The following is a 14,182-nucleotide window of genomic DNA, read 5'->3' as shown; positions in this document are numbered from 1 at the left end:
GACCACGACAGAAGATATAGAAGAGATGAGTGTCATCCCCTATGCCTCGGCCATAGGGTCTATTATGTATGCCATGCTGTGTACCAGACCTGATGTAAACCTTGCCGTAAGTTTGGTAGGAAGGTACCAAAGTAATCCCGGCAAGGAACACTGGACAGCGGTCAAGAATATCCTGAAGTACCTGAAGAGGACTAAGGATATGTTTCTCGTTTATGGAGGTGACGAAGAGCTCGTCGTAAAGGGTTACGTCGACGCTAGCTTCGACACAGATCTGGATGACTCGAAGTCACAGACCGGATACGTGTATATTTTGAATGGAGGAGCAGTAAGCTGGTGCAGTTGCAAGCAAAGCGTCATGGCGGGATCTACATGTGAAGCGGAGTACATGGCAGCCTCGGAGGCAGCACAGGAAGCAGTCTGGATGAAGGAGTTCATTACCGACCTAGGGGTGATTCCCAATGCGTCGGGCCCAATGACTCTCTTCTGTGACAACACTGGAGCTATTGCCCTTGCGAAGGAGCCCAGGTTTCACAGGAAGACCAGGCATATCAAGCGTCGCTTCAACTCCATTCGTGAAAGTGTTCAAAATGGAGACATAGATATTTGTAAAGTACACACGGACCTGAATGTAGCAGATCCGTTGACTAAACCTCTCCCTAGGGCAAAACATGATCAACACCAGGACGCAATGGGTGTTCGATTCATCACAATGTAACTAGATTATTGACTCTAGTGCAAGTGGGAGACTGTTGGAAATATTCCCTAGAGGCAATAATAAATGGTTATTATTATATTTCTTTGTTCATGGTAATTGTCTATTATTCATGCTATAATTGTATTGTCCGGAAATCGTAATACATGTGTGAATACATAGACCACAACGTGTCCCTAGTAAGCCTCTAGTTGACTAGCTCGTTGATCAACAGATAGTCATGGTTTCCTGACTATGGACATTGGATGTCATTGATAACGGGATCACATCATTAGGAGAATGATGTGATGGACAAGACCCAATCCTAAGCATAGCATAAAAGATCGTGTAATTTCGTTTGCTAGAGCTTTTTCAATGTCAAGTATCTTTTCCTTAGACCATGAGATCGTGCAACTCCCGGATACCGTAGGAGTGCTTTGGGTGTGCCAAACGTCACAACGTAACTGGGTGACTATAAAGGTGCATTACGGGTATCTCCGAAAGTGTCTGTTGGGTTGGCACGGATCGAGACTGGGATTTGTCACTCCGTGTGACGGAGAGGTATCTCTGGGCCCACTCGGTAATGCATCATCATAATGAGCTCAATGTGACTAAGGCGTTAGTCACGGATCATGCATTGCGGTACGAGTAAAGAAACTTGCCGGTAACGAGATTGAACAAGGTATTGGGATACCGACGATCGAATCTCGGGCAAGTAACATACCGATTGATAAAGGGAATTGCATACGGATTGATTGAATCCTCGACACCGTGGTTCATCCGATGAGATCATCGTGGAACATGTGGGAGCCAACATGGGTATCCAGATCCCGCTGTTGGTTATTGACCGGAGAGGCGTCTCGGTCATGTCTGCATGTCTCCCGAACCCGTAGGGTCTACACACTTAAGGTCCGGTGACGCTAGGGTTGTATAGAGATATATGTATGCGGAAACCCGAAAGTTGTTCGGTGTCCCGGATGAGATCCCGGACGTCACGAGTGGTTCCGGAATGGTCCGGAGGTGAAGAATTATATATAGGAAGTCAAGTTTCGGCCACCGGGAAAGTTTCGGGGGTTACCGGTATTGTACCGGGACCACCGGAAGGGTCCCGGGGGTCCATCGGGTGGGGCCACCTATCCCGGAGGGCCCCGTGGGCTGAAAGTGGAAGGGAACCAGCCCTTAGTGGGCTGGGGCACCCCCCTTGGGCCTCCCCCATGCGCCTAGGGTTGGGAACCCTAGGGTGGGGGGGCTTTCCCCTTGCCTTGGGGGGCAAGCAACCCCTTTCCACCCCTTGGCCGCCGCCCCCCCCAACCCTAGATGGGTTTTGGCCGGCCCCCCTCCCAAGGGGGCCTATATAAAGGGGGGGGGAGGGGGGAGCAACCTACAGCCTTGGGCGCCTCCCTCCTCCCCTGCTACACCTCTCCGTCTCGCAGAAGCTCGGTGAAGCCCTGCCGAGACCCGCTACATCCATCACCACGCCGTCGTGCTGCTGGATCTCCATCAACCTCTCCTTCCCCTTGCTGGATCAAGAAGGAGGAGACGTCGCTGCACCGTACGTGTGTTGAACGCGGAGGTGCCGTCCGTTCGGCACTCGGTCATCGGTGATTTGGATCACGGCGAGTACAACTCCGTCATCCACGTTCATTGGAACGCTTCCGCTCGCGATCTACAAGGGTATGTAGATGCACTCCTTTCCCCTCGTTGCTAGTATACTCCATAGATGCATCTTGGTGAGCATAGGAAAATTTTAAAATTATGCTACGATTCCCAACAGCTTCATCTCGGACTCCGCCGCCACCACGCCTCCACCGAGCGGCGTCCCCGACCTCGCGCGCGATCGGCTTGATCATCCGCTCACCACCGCGATCCGCCTCATCTACGCCGCGCGACCGACCTGGCCCGTCGGTTACGCGCGCCTCCGCGGGTCCCGTGAAGTTCGTCCCCGAGTTCAGCGCGCCTCTCCACCGATCGAGCATCGGGCTGCCGCTGCGTCGCCCCGTCGGCCCGCAGCGCCGCCGCCCCGTGGTTCTCCTCGCGGCAGCATCGACTCGTGCGTCGCCGCTGCGTCGCCCCTACGGGCCGTAGTGCCGCGATACGCGGTCTCTGCCGCCGCCCGAGGCCGTCCCCGCGGTTGCACCGACTCGCGAACCGCCGTTGTGTCGCCCCTTCGGGCCGCAGCGTCGCGGCTCGCGGTCCCCGCCGCCGCCACGAGGTCTTCCCGCCGTCGCCCCGACCCGCCTGCCGCCGCTGCGTTGCCCCTTCGGGTCGTAGCGCCGCGGCCCGCGGTCCACTCCGCCGTCACAGCGCGTCGACCTCCCGTGGTATGCGCCGCGCCGTCTCCCTTGGCGCGGGAACGCCACCGTCCGCGCCGGTCTTCGTCACGCTGTCAGGGTTCTTCGCCTACTTCGAGCACCGCCGCCGCACTCCTAACCTAGCCGTCGCCGCCGCCGTCAGGCCGCCGCCGCCGCTCTTCTTTGGCCGCTGCCGCCGCTACCTCCGTAGCTGTCGCCGCCGCCCGTCCACCCCACTTCGTCTTCGTCCAGCACCAGCTCATCGCCAGCGTCGCCGTCATCTACCCCGACCGCTTCATCTACTCCGACAACCGCGGGCGACATTGGCCCCGCGCCGATTGGCGCCGCAACCGTCGTCGAGTCCTTCTCTGCTGGCCTCTCCGACCTCTTCGACATGGCGTACAACTCGTGCAGGTCCCAGTCTACGCATGCCCGGTGCTGGCAACACCGCCGCGTGCCTTCGTCCACGACGTGTCCCCGGGCCTGGCAAGCCTGGTGCGACGCTTCATCAACTTCGTCTTCGACCGTCTACGCATGCCCGGTGCTGGCAACACCGACGCGTGCCTTCGTCTACGATGTGTTCCCGGGGTTGGCAAACCCGGCGCGACGCGTCGTCAACACCATTCTTCTTCCTGGCGCATCACTTCTTCGACACCACTGCGCCCATGACTAACTCGGCGCCTCCTTGCGCCTGCGGCTCCACGGCGACTCCCTCGACACCGGCTACCCCGACTCGACATCGACCACGGCGTTCTTCGCACGGCTACCTCGACCACGGCTACACCACCCTGCGCTCTCGGCTACTTCGACATCGGCACAAAGGGCTATCATCCGCTTGAGCAACTCGTCGGCTTCCTCTACAGTCAACGCGTCCGCGACGCGACACCGTCCATGACGCTCCCGCTACGACTGCGGGGGGATGTCAGCCCGTCGGCTGCTATTCTCTCCAGTCTGACCGTCCGCGACGCTCATGTTGTTCGCAACGCTACCGCTACGACTGCAGGGGGATGTTAGAGATATATTTGGGTTACATGAATTTGGTAGTTTAGGATTCCTACCTTATCTCTAGGAGAGGCGTCTTGCCCTCCAAGTCTTGTACTCAATATATACTCGCCCTCGAGGCTCAATAATACATCCATCATATTCCACCAAACCTCTCTCTCCCTTCTAACACAATATATTCACACCTTACACGAAAATGAAATGGTAAGACTAAAATAAATCCTAAAATTGGATCTCTAACAGTCGGCCAGATTACGCAAACTCTTTCAGAGTCCAAGTGGGTAATGCCAAAAGTAAGTACTTCCTGGCGAGGAACATTAAGAGCAACAAACCAATAAAGCCATCACCTCTAGCATACAGAAACTCTTGGATTTTTGCAGGACATGCAGGTGCCGGAGCACACACCTGACTCACAAGCCCTGCCCGGCCGTTCGATTGCCCCGTGATTCGTGAAGTAATGGGATCACGCACGACGACACGGTAAATTTTAAGTTTCAATCGTTGAAACTTGCGATTTTCTCGCTCATTCTTACCAATTTTGTTAGATAAAATTTTAGGACTTTTTTTTGTCGGTCGTAGGCACAACAATCATGATTTTATAGCTCGCTCATACTATGTTTCAAGAGTTGACACGTAACATTTATTTTCAAAATTCGTCAAAACGTATCCAAAATGGATCTTGTTTGAAAGCCCTCATCACGGGAAACATGAATATGAAAAATAACTTAATTTGGATTTTTTATTTAAAAGATATAACAATGTAAGAATAGGAAGTTAAAAATAAAAGCACGCGCAAGGGACTCGGTGTCTTAAGACATGCGTGCCACAAATCCTTGTCCCTCAAGTAAGACACAATATCCGTTCTTCAAACCTACCATGGACGAGTCTGCCTTATGAGGCAGAAGCCCAAAAAAATCTTCGCACATGGGCCGAGCATCGGCCCGAGCATGGCGACAAGAGGATCCATTGTTGTTTCCAAAAAACTAGGACCCACGTCCCCAATGCAAACCATTGTTATCTTTCTACTCATGTCGTGGATATGGATAAGGCGGCGGTTTGCCGCCACCTCCTACTCGGACTGGAACAACTCTAGGATGGCCTGGTTTTCGGCCACAAGGAAGAGATCGGCGGCGAGGTTCGCAAAGGTGGTACCGCCCACATGCTCGACCTTCAAATGCGCCTCCACGGCTTGGGTGAGGTGGAACTCCACCTCCACCTCCTCCATGTCCGCCACCTCCTATATGACGGTCTTCTCCTCCGCCGCCACCTCCTCCTACATGACAACCTTCTCCTCCGTCGCCACCTCCTCCTCCTCCACAATGCATGCACTGGTGGCGCGCATCTCAACTGCTATATCTGCTTGGCGCTCCTACTTCAGCAGATTGTAATATGTCACCTTTTGACGGACCAGGGTGTCCGGCGAGGTCAGATCGGAAGGGAACGAGGACAAGGAAGCGGTGGCGGCGCAGACAATAGGAAATGGGAGGAGGGCTAGGGTTTGCCCTCATTGTCTAGCTTAAATAACCGAGTTCTTGCCCCCTCAGGCGGCACGCCAGAGCGGCGACATGAATGTGGTCTTCACACCGATAACCTTCCCGGCGGACCAACAGGTTGTTGCGTGGGTCTCGCCCGTCAGTCGTGAATGCGTACGAGCACATACAAGCGTCCCGATATCCGTGCCATATATGAGTTGGGTTTGAGAGGTGCCAGACAGCGCGAGCATATGGACGGACTTTGAGGGGGCTGGTTGGGTGATGTTTTTGGTTCCGGGCGGTATCCGATTGTCTGCCCCGATGTTTAGATCTTTGCTAAAAACCGCAAACTGAGCCTAGCTCAAATGGTTAGATTCTTTGTGGTGGAACCAACTCACTAGGATTCAAGCACTCGACTCACTGCTGCTCGCACTTTTTTAGATTTATTTGAGGCTTTCCGGTGATATTTGTTCAGCGGGAGGAGACGTTCCCGTAGACTCAAGATGCTGACCGAGTCTCTCAAAGGTGCTCATAGGGTATGGTGCGTGTGTGTTTATTGTGTGTGCGTGTGTATGAGCTCGCCTGCAGTGTGTTTTAAGAGAAAAAAAACTTTGCTAAAGGGCGCTCATAACCAGCGAACGTTCGCCGGTGAGGGTGGCACGACGTTTTAGGTGGCATTTTAGTTTTGAGAGGGTGGATTTTTTCGTAGCGACATGATAGCTTCTTTGTAAAACTACAGTTGTTTGATTTTTGTCGACAACTAAAACTGCCGTCAAATGACGTTGGCTTGCGTCCCCTTCCCCAGCTGTTTTTTTTTTGCTAAAAGCCTTCTCCCACACTGCTTGTAACCGGGTGTGCACCAGATCTGCGGTCTGCCGCGGGGAAGCCAGGCAGGCAGGCAGCAAAACAGCACAGGGCGTTACGGAAAACGCCGCGAAGACGATACGCTACGCGCAATAGTGAAACAGACGGTTGTTGCGCGCACGACTTCCTTCCTCGAGAAGGGGAGAAGGGGGAGCCCGCCTGCCTGCCTTTGCCTGCCCAGCCCAGCTGCCTGCGTCGCCACCACCGCCACCACCTCCTCCTCCTTCCTCTCCCACTGCCGCCTCCGCTCAGGTGACTCGCCGCGGGGAAGGGAGGCCGACCGGGAGGAGGCTCCGATCCGGGCCTCTGTCTCTCCAAAGGTATCGATGATCTTCGCGCCAGTATTTCCTGCTTCGTTGGGTGTGGGTTTGATTCGCGTGATTCCCCTTCAGCGACCACTTATCTGGATTCGGCCATGTGTGTGAGGTAGGTTCGTCGGGGGCTGGTTAGGTCGAGCCAAACGCGTCGTGAGGAAGAGGGGATTTCGCATTGGAGAAAATATGAACGTGCAGTATTTGCATTGACCGGTCTGTCGATCTGTTTGTTCCCGTTTCAGCTCACCCCCTTCCCCCCGATTACAATGGGAACCTGCAAAAGCTATGCTTTCGTCTAGAAAAAAATTTAGATCATCTTCTTCTATTAATTCTTCCTAAATTCCCAATTAAGTTGCATTTGTTCCCAAATTACTTGGTAGCGAGGAACTGTTTTGCTCCAATGGTCTGATTATTAACTTGCTAATCTTACTGTCAACTGCAAGATTAGAGGATTCCATCGAAAAGGTGTCAGACTGTCAGCCACCTCTGAGCTTGACCAGCGTAGGTTTTCTCCTGTCTCCGTAGGGGTTTTGGTTGGCAGCTTGTGCTTTTTTGTCCTCGCAGTTCCTAGCTGGAAAACTGTGGGGTGGAACTGTTGGATCTATGACAGCTTGGCTAGAAAAAAGCTGGTCCTGTTGCTGTTAATGATCAGTAATTGGTGCTGAACGTTTGATGGGAAGTGGGATCCTTGGGATTTTTATTTCCTTGGAAACATAGGGAAGGGTCTTGGAGGGTAGCTTAAGAATAAGACACAGCAAGATTTATATAACCATTGCGCTGGACTTTTATTTGTTTGTCACTTCTGCTCTTGTATACTGTACTGTCATTAGTATCTTTGGTGTCTTGATTGCCCTTCTGTTATACATGGACAGTTGAACTTGTGAAGTCTTGATTGCCCTTCTGTTATATCAAAGAAATAGGTGTTCTGTCATCCACTTGTCTGTTCCATTTCCATCATTTCAGTCGTGAAGAGCTTGTCAATATCTTTATGATCGTCCTTTTTTCTTCGTTTTATAAATATAAAGAAAAAAATTCAGCAGTGCAGTTGGTACAATAACAGTTGGTGAAGAAATAAATGATAGTGGAAGCTAGTTGTGAGGATGGGCGCTTTATTGTTCTTTATCCTCAATTAATATGTGAATAGTGGATATTGACATTATTGATGCCAAAATGACCTTATCCCCTTGCACTTTCAGGCCTATTATTTTTCTCAGGAATTGGATTTGGATACACTCTTCAATAATTGTTTTCAGAGGTATGAACATCGAACTTCTTGATATCTTCTTTTGGGGTATGCTACTCATGTGACGGCATTTTATCTAGGTTGTGCTTAAGACTTTTTTTCTTTAATCTTTCAGTTTGGCTTCAAACACTTCAATCTTGTAGGAAGAACATTTGCCTTGTTATGATACTGTGTACCCCCAACAACAACAGCAGCATATCAATTGTCACGCTATAAACTCTTTTGAAAGTTAATAACTAGGATGAGGTGCAACATGTTTTTTGCATGCAAAAAAGTTCAATGCCAGTAAGCGGTTGGGATCAACTCGCACACATGCTATTCAGATGACCATAACTGTAATTTAAGATGACGCATACTACCTTACTCTAGAGTGTGCAGTGTTCACAGATAAGATTCAGGTCAGGTATCTCAAATTTGTGTGGTTATTTAAGTGATTGGAACTGGTACAGTTCTGTGATGCTAACTATTTTTTTTAGAATTACCTTTTTTTCTATTTTTTGTTGACTCTTTGGATGTGGTTATGCAAGTTCTGATTAATAACACATGCTCTTTATTGCAGCAGTCTAGATATTCTCCAATTCAAAAGGAATAACACTCAGGTGAGACAAGCACTATCTCAGCTACTGGGAGGCCTAGATGTCCAAAGTTTTGGAAAGAAGAAATTCATTTGGTACCACCACTCCTACAAGCTCAGCTTCAGCTTCAGATTCTTCAAAAAAGAATGAGAAGACGGTATCACGCTACCTAAGACCTTCTACAGGCTCATGCCATGATTTATGCAAGCATGGACACAGGAATCCTTCTGAAGAAAAGCTTCTGCTTTTAGGAGGGAGAAGAAAGAAACTTCCAACTCATCCAAATAATTTGACACTGCATGGATCAGTTATCTTAGATACACCCAAGGATGTCAGGAACAGAAGAAATATTTCACTAGTCAAGTCGAGTATATCACTGGGTGAAGCTGATCGTGTTGTTCACAAGATAAAATCAGCAGATTTGAGAGGCGCTGCATCATCGGAACACTTGGTCCCACGTATTGCTTTATCAGCTGATCATAAAAATGTGAACTCTGATGGCAGAAAGAAACATCCAATGGTTGCCCAGAGGACTTTGGCTAATCCAAGGCATTCCAGCGGAGTACCCAATATTGATAAAAAAGCAGCAATGCCTGTAAAGGGTTCGAAGTTGCCAGAGAAGACACTGCAGGAAAAAGCTAGAACTGTGGAGAAGGCCACTACTGTCAAGCAACCGTTAGTTAAGAAACCAGCTTCACTTCCTACTAAACTCAACTTGATTAAGAAAGTTCCTGTGTCATCTCAGGCTTCTAATAATCTTGTATCTTCAAAAGATAAAAGTACTCTGAAAGGAAAGCATCCTTCTTCACCAGCAATTATTACTGGCAAGCGCACAAGCAATACTGGTAAGACTGGAAGAAGTTCTATGAGGTCCAGCAATGCAAGTATCAATGGCAAGGAACGCTCAGATGTGCCCAGAACACCATTCTCCACTGAAGACGAGTTTATTGCATCTGTTGAATTACAAGAAGACGATGTGCAAAATTCATGTGTTACAAGCTATAATGTGGAGTCAACAGTAGTGGAGCTGTTTCCAGATGCCACAGAATATGGAGACATTTCTCAAACAGCACCAGAAGAAGAAAGCAGAATAAGTTCAGATGATGACTTGGACATGTCCATAACATCATCGTCTGTCCAATCTGACTTGACTCCTGTTGAAACAGACGAAGAGGATGTGCAAGGTTCATCTATTATAGGCCATCTGGTGGAGTCAGCGCTAACAGAACTATCTTCACATGCCACAGAATATGTAGAAGAATCTCAACCAGCACCAAAAGAAACAAGTAGATTCAGTTTAGAGGATGGTGTGGTGGAAAGTAATGAAGTGAGTGAACCATTGGTCTCTGAACTCCCCGTTGCTGCTGAATTGCAGCTATCATTTGATAATCAGAAACTCAAGACTATGCTCAGTAAACCTGATCTAGAGCATATGCAACCAGAGAAGAATTCCACTAATGGTCGAGCTTCAACGGATGAAGACATCCGAACAGATGATCCAGCTCTCTGCCAGCTACCTAAACAATTAACAGCTGTGCAAAGTGCAGATGTATATGATTCTGCATTAACTGAAAGTAGCTCGGGAATGGAAGCTGATGGAGTGAAAGTCAGTGCTAGTGTGGAGTCTGTAATCACTGAAACTAAGGAGGACATGGGAGCTCATGAAGACCTTCAAGGACCTCCAGAACTGCTTGATGATAAACATGCTGAGGATCCCGAGTATTGCCTCGATTGCACTATAGGAAATGTAGCTGAAAATGTGGAGGCTGCTGAAATTGACGATGTTGGGAATATTAATAGTACATCTCATTGCCAATCAATTTTAGAAACTTCATTCGGTGGTGAACTTCTGGAGCAATCAGAGTCTGTGCTAATTGATTCTAATCTACAAACCGATGAGTTAGCAAGTGTCCATAACAATGACACCTCTGAACAGGATGAACTGAAATCAATGATTGTTGCTCAACAGTTAGAGGAAGAATTATCAGATGATGAGAATTATGAAGAATATGATTATGAGTTAATTGAATTAGATGACTTTGATGCAGAAGATGAAGGAGAAGCAATCAACCCAAATAATGATTCTTCAAAGGCTAAAGGCCAAAGGCTGCAAAGGATCTCATCACTTCACCCAGATGATGCTAGTACCACACCTTACAAATTGAAGTTTAAAAGGGGTAAAATTGTAGAACTCACACCAGACAGTAATGGCCCGAGAAGACTCATATTTAGAAGAAGAGCTGCCAATGAAGTTGCAAATGGTGAAGGTCAGCTAGTGAGAAGGATTTATAAGAGGAATCCTAGAAATAATGGTGTTCCTACTGAGCCTGACTTGGAATCTCCTTCAGTGAAACTGAGGCATCAAGATACACAAGACAAGAAGGATGCGCAGGGGCTATTCAACAATGTAATAGAAGAAACTGCAAGCAAGCTTGTGGAGTCTAGGAAAAGCAAGGTAAAAGCTTTGGTTGGTGCTTTTGAAACGGTGATACTTCTCCAGGACGGCAATCCCACTACACCACAGGCAGGTAACTCACCATACTTAGCTCAAGATGAAGATGAAAAGGCACGGGATGAGCCATTGTAGATTATGCACATCTTACGGAATTGCCAAATTTTCTCATTAATGTTCTGGAATCTTCTTTCTTTTTCCTCCGAAACTGGATTGAGTGAAGAGTATTTTTGTATAGCTTGTGTGTTGCATCTCTTTTAGCGAGAAGTAACATTTGCCCAAAGGTTTGGATTATTACAGTGCATGGCCAAGGGGCTTCATGCAGATAGTGCTTTCAGTTATATTTCAATGTAAATCGATTGAGACACCAAGAAAACAAAACCAAGTGTGCTTTTGTTGGCTTGGATTTGTGAAGTTCTATAATACAAGAGTGTTGGTTTGAAATTTGTTACAAGTATGCTACTCTTAATCTTGGGTTTGAATTTGCTATCCTGGTGGGTGTATTTGTATGTTATTGGCCTTGAGCTGATGCAGGGGAGCTCCTGAACGTGTTCTGTTGCAATGCCTATTTTCTTACAATCCCTGCTTCATCTTGAAGATGTATGCACAGGTAATTCCTTGGTACTTTTCATCATCCACACCCTTCAAACTTTTTTATGTTGATCCTGATACAATGCAATTGCATGTTGGATGCAACTCTACACTCTTATCACTCATCAAACCAAATACGTTTTATAATACAATACATAACTGTTGTGAGACTCATATCGCATTCAAGTCGCACCATTCATTTTGTTTCAAATTTTGTAGAATGGCAATGTCTCAAAAGCAGCATCCACGGGGAGACTTTCCTGTTGATCGTATCTTCTTGGCCTTCTCTCTGATCTTTTTCTCATCCTCGTATTTCCTTTCCCCTGCCATTGACCTTGCTCCTCCAGCAATTTTGTTGATCCTTGTCATTTCCTGATTGTATTCCGCCAGTTGTTTCGCTCTCTTTCTGTCCAACGCAACCTGCAATTTAGCAAGTTCTCAGTTCCTTCAGCCCCATCATTTTGTAAATAATTGTATCATGAATCATGGTAATGATTTGGTTTTGCACATAAGGATTATACCCCCTCTCCCCCGCAAATAAAATAATTAATAATAACAATGAAAAACACAGTGCCCTATTCTTCTAAAAAAAGAGAAACATGCTGCTCTGCTCTATCAAATTATGCTTTCGAATCAACAAAAACCTCTTTCTGTTCTTTTTGGCGCTTGGCCTTCACCTTCTTCTCAGTCTCCCACTCAGCTATGGTTTCCATCATCTTTTCGTACCTAAATTTGGCGGTTATGTTAGCTGTAGCCGCATCAAATAATCAGCAAAAACTGAAATATTTATACTCACTCCTCCCTGACTCTAGCAAGCCTTTCCTTCTCCCATGCATCAGCCTTGGTTTGTGTGCCGGCAATAGTGGTTACTCCAGCTGTGCCATCGTCGTTCTGCCTAGACTGATACGATGTTGCTGGCCTGACAGCGGTTGGTACCCTCTGAACTGCCTGTTCCTGCTCAAACCTCTTGCTTCCTTTCTTCTCTGGTGATTTTCTGGAGGATCCTGGAGCCTTTTTTGCTCCCACAGAAGAATCATGCATCTTTGGTGGAAGTGGCAATGGCACCTTTTGGTCTGAACCCGTGCCTCCGGGCTTCCTCTGCTCTGGTTTCAGCGGCCTCCTTACCGATATGTTGGCTGAAACGATAATGCGATGCGACATTGTTATAAGAGGTTTTAGTACAGTAGAAGTGACAAGGGATTGTGTTAAGTGGGCAGTAGATAAGAATACCTGGTCCCTCGTCAGCATCTTCTGCACGCTCTTTGGCACTGAACCATCTTGAGATCTTGCTGCCTCCTGTAGGCTTTCTCATGCTTTCACCTCTCTTGGTTGGCGGCTGAACAGGGCTGGCCTTCTGCTTCTCTTCTTCTGCTGCGATTGCATATGCCGCCGCGGCAATTGTGGCTGCGAATATAGCGTTGTATTCGTCGCCGCTATCCATTTGTGCTGGAAGGTGGCAATGCCAGTCAGGTTCTTTGTTCCTTTTTTTTTTGTTTGTTTGGTTCATCATGATGGATTTGTTTCTTCTAACGAAAATTCAGTTCGGCGCGAAGTCAATTAGGAAAAATCTATAGCTGGTTTCTGGCACGAATCTGTTTGAAGAGTAGTTTCCTTGCTCATAGCATCTGAATATCTGATGGTTCCATAATTTATGTTTTACAGTGTGGATTAACTGATTGATCATAGTGTTATAGGATAGGAATATAAGTGGAATGTACTTCTTACTGAACAAAAATAAGATAACAATAATGTTTTTTTCGAATTATGTTTATTAAGCTGAAACTTTCAGGAGCCGAGTTTATTTTGAATTATGTTTAGGATCGAAGGTCAGGAGGAGCTCAAAAAGTATATCACCAAATACTACAAATCTCTTTTCGGAGCGCCGACTGAAGGGAATTTCACCCTTGATGAAACCCGAATAGATGATATTCCACATGTCACAGCAGATGAAAACGATATCCTAACGGCACCATTCTCAGAAGAGGAGGTACGAGCTGCGGTGTTCCAAATGGAACATAACAAAGCTCCAGGCCCTGATGGCTTCCCCACAGAATTCTATCAGAATTTCTGGGATATCATCAAGTCCGACCTTTTGGAGTTGTTCAATTGTTTTCATGCCGACCAACTTGACCTATTCAGACTTAATTTTGGCGAGATTGTCTTGTTGCCGAAGATTAAGGAGGCCGAACGGATTCAACAGTTCAGACCCATATGCCTCCTTAATGTCAGCTTCAAGATTTTCACCAAAGTGGCGACGAATAGATTAAACTCGGTAGCTGACCATGTTGTTCGGCCATCTCAAACAGCTTTCATGCAAGGAAGGAACATACTCGATGGCGTAGTAATCCTGCATGAGACCGTCCATGAGATGCACCGGAAAAACATGAGTGGAGTAGTATTCAAAATAGACTTTGAAAAAGCCTATGACAAGGTCAAATGGTCTTTCCTCCAACAGGCCCTAAGGATGAAAGGCTTCTCCGATAAATGGTGCAAGTGGATCCACAATTTTGTAACTGGAGGTAGTGTGGCCATCAAAGTCAATGATGATGTCGGCCATTATTTTCAGACAAAAAAAGGACTACGACAGGGTGATGCCATATCCCCAATGTTATTTAACATTGTGGCTGACATGTTGGCTATTCTGATTGAGCGCGCCAAGCAGGACGGGCAAATTACAGGAGTAGTGC

The 14,182-nt window shown here is 47.6% G+C and overlaps 2 protein-coding genes across 6 annotated transcripts in view; one reads left to right on the top strand and one right to left on the bottom strand.

Annotated features, from left to right (window-relative positions):
- Positions 1 to 6,388: 6,388 nt before the first annotated feature.
- LOC123098290 (uncharacterized) lies at positions 6,389 to 11,355 on the top strand. Of its 2 annotated transcripts, none has more exons than XM_044520247.1 (3): positions 6,389 to 6,640; positions 7,831 to 7,889; positions 8,440 to 11,355. In XM_044520247.1, exon 3 carries the CDS (start codon positions 8,514 to 8,516, stop codon positions 11,037 to 11,039), a length of 2,526 nt encoding a protein of 841 aa, XP_044376182.1. In that variant the 5' UTR covers positions 6,389 to 6,640; positions 7,831 to 7,889; positions 8,440 to 8,513; the 3' UTR covers positions 11,040 to 11,355. The 2 variants fall into 2 exon arrangements, with proteins under 2 accessions (XP_044376182.1, XP_044376181.1); XM_044520246.1 differs by having other exon boundaries at positions 8,437 to 11,355.
- LOC123098291 (remorin 1.4) overlaps positions 11,283 to 14,182 on the bottom strand; it is a 4,706-nt gene continuing 1,806 nt past the window's right edge. For 3 of the 4 annotated variants that reach the window (XM_044520248.1, XM_044520250.1, XM_044520251.1), the window contains exons 3-6: positions 12,726 to 12,941; positions 12,292 to 12,631; positions 12,140 to 12,221; positions 11,283 to 11,915 (exon numbers count right to left, since the gene is read on the bottom strand). In XM_044520248.1, coding sequence (XP_044376183.1) covers positions 11,727 to 11,915; positions 12,140 to 12,221; positions 12,292 to 12,631; positions 12,726 to 12,941 — 827 coding nt within the window. In that variant the 3' untranslated portion in view covers positions 11,283 to 11,726. The remainder of the gene's footprint in view (positions 11,916 to 12,139; positions 12,222 to 12,291; positions 12,632 to 12,725; positions 12,942 to 14,182) is intronic. The other variant, XM_044520249.1, reaches the window with a different exon arrangement.

Source organism: Triticum aestivum, chromosome 4D (assembly GCF_018294505.1).
Source record: "Triticum aestivum cultivar Chinese Spring chromosome 4D, IWGSC CS RefSeq v2.1, whole genome shotgun sequence".
Classification (NCBI taxonomy): Eukaryota; Viridiplantae; Streptophyta; class Magnoliopsida; order Poales; family Poaceae; genus Triticum; species Triticum aestivum.
This window is presented reverse-complemented; position numbering and strand designations above follow the sequence as displayed.

Coding starts and splice junctions, on each gene's coding strand:
- LOC123098290 (XM_044520247.1), top strand. CDS start 8,514: ATGTCCAAAGTTTTGGAAAGAAGAAATTCATTTGGTACCACCACTCCT.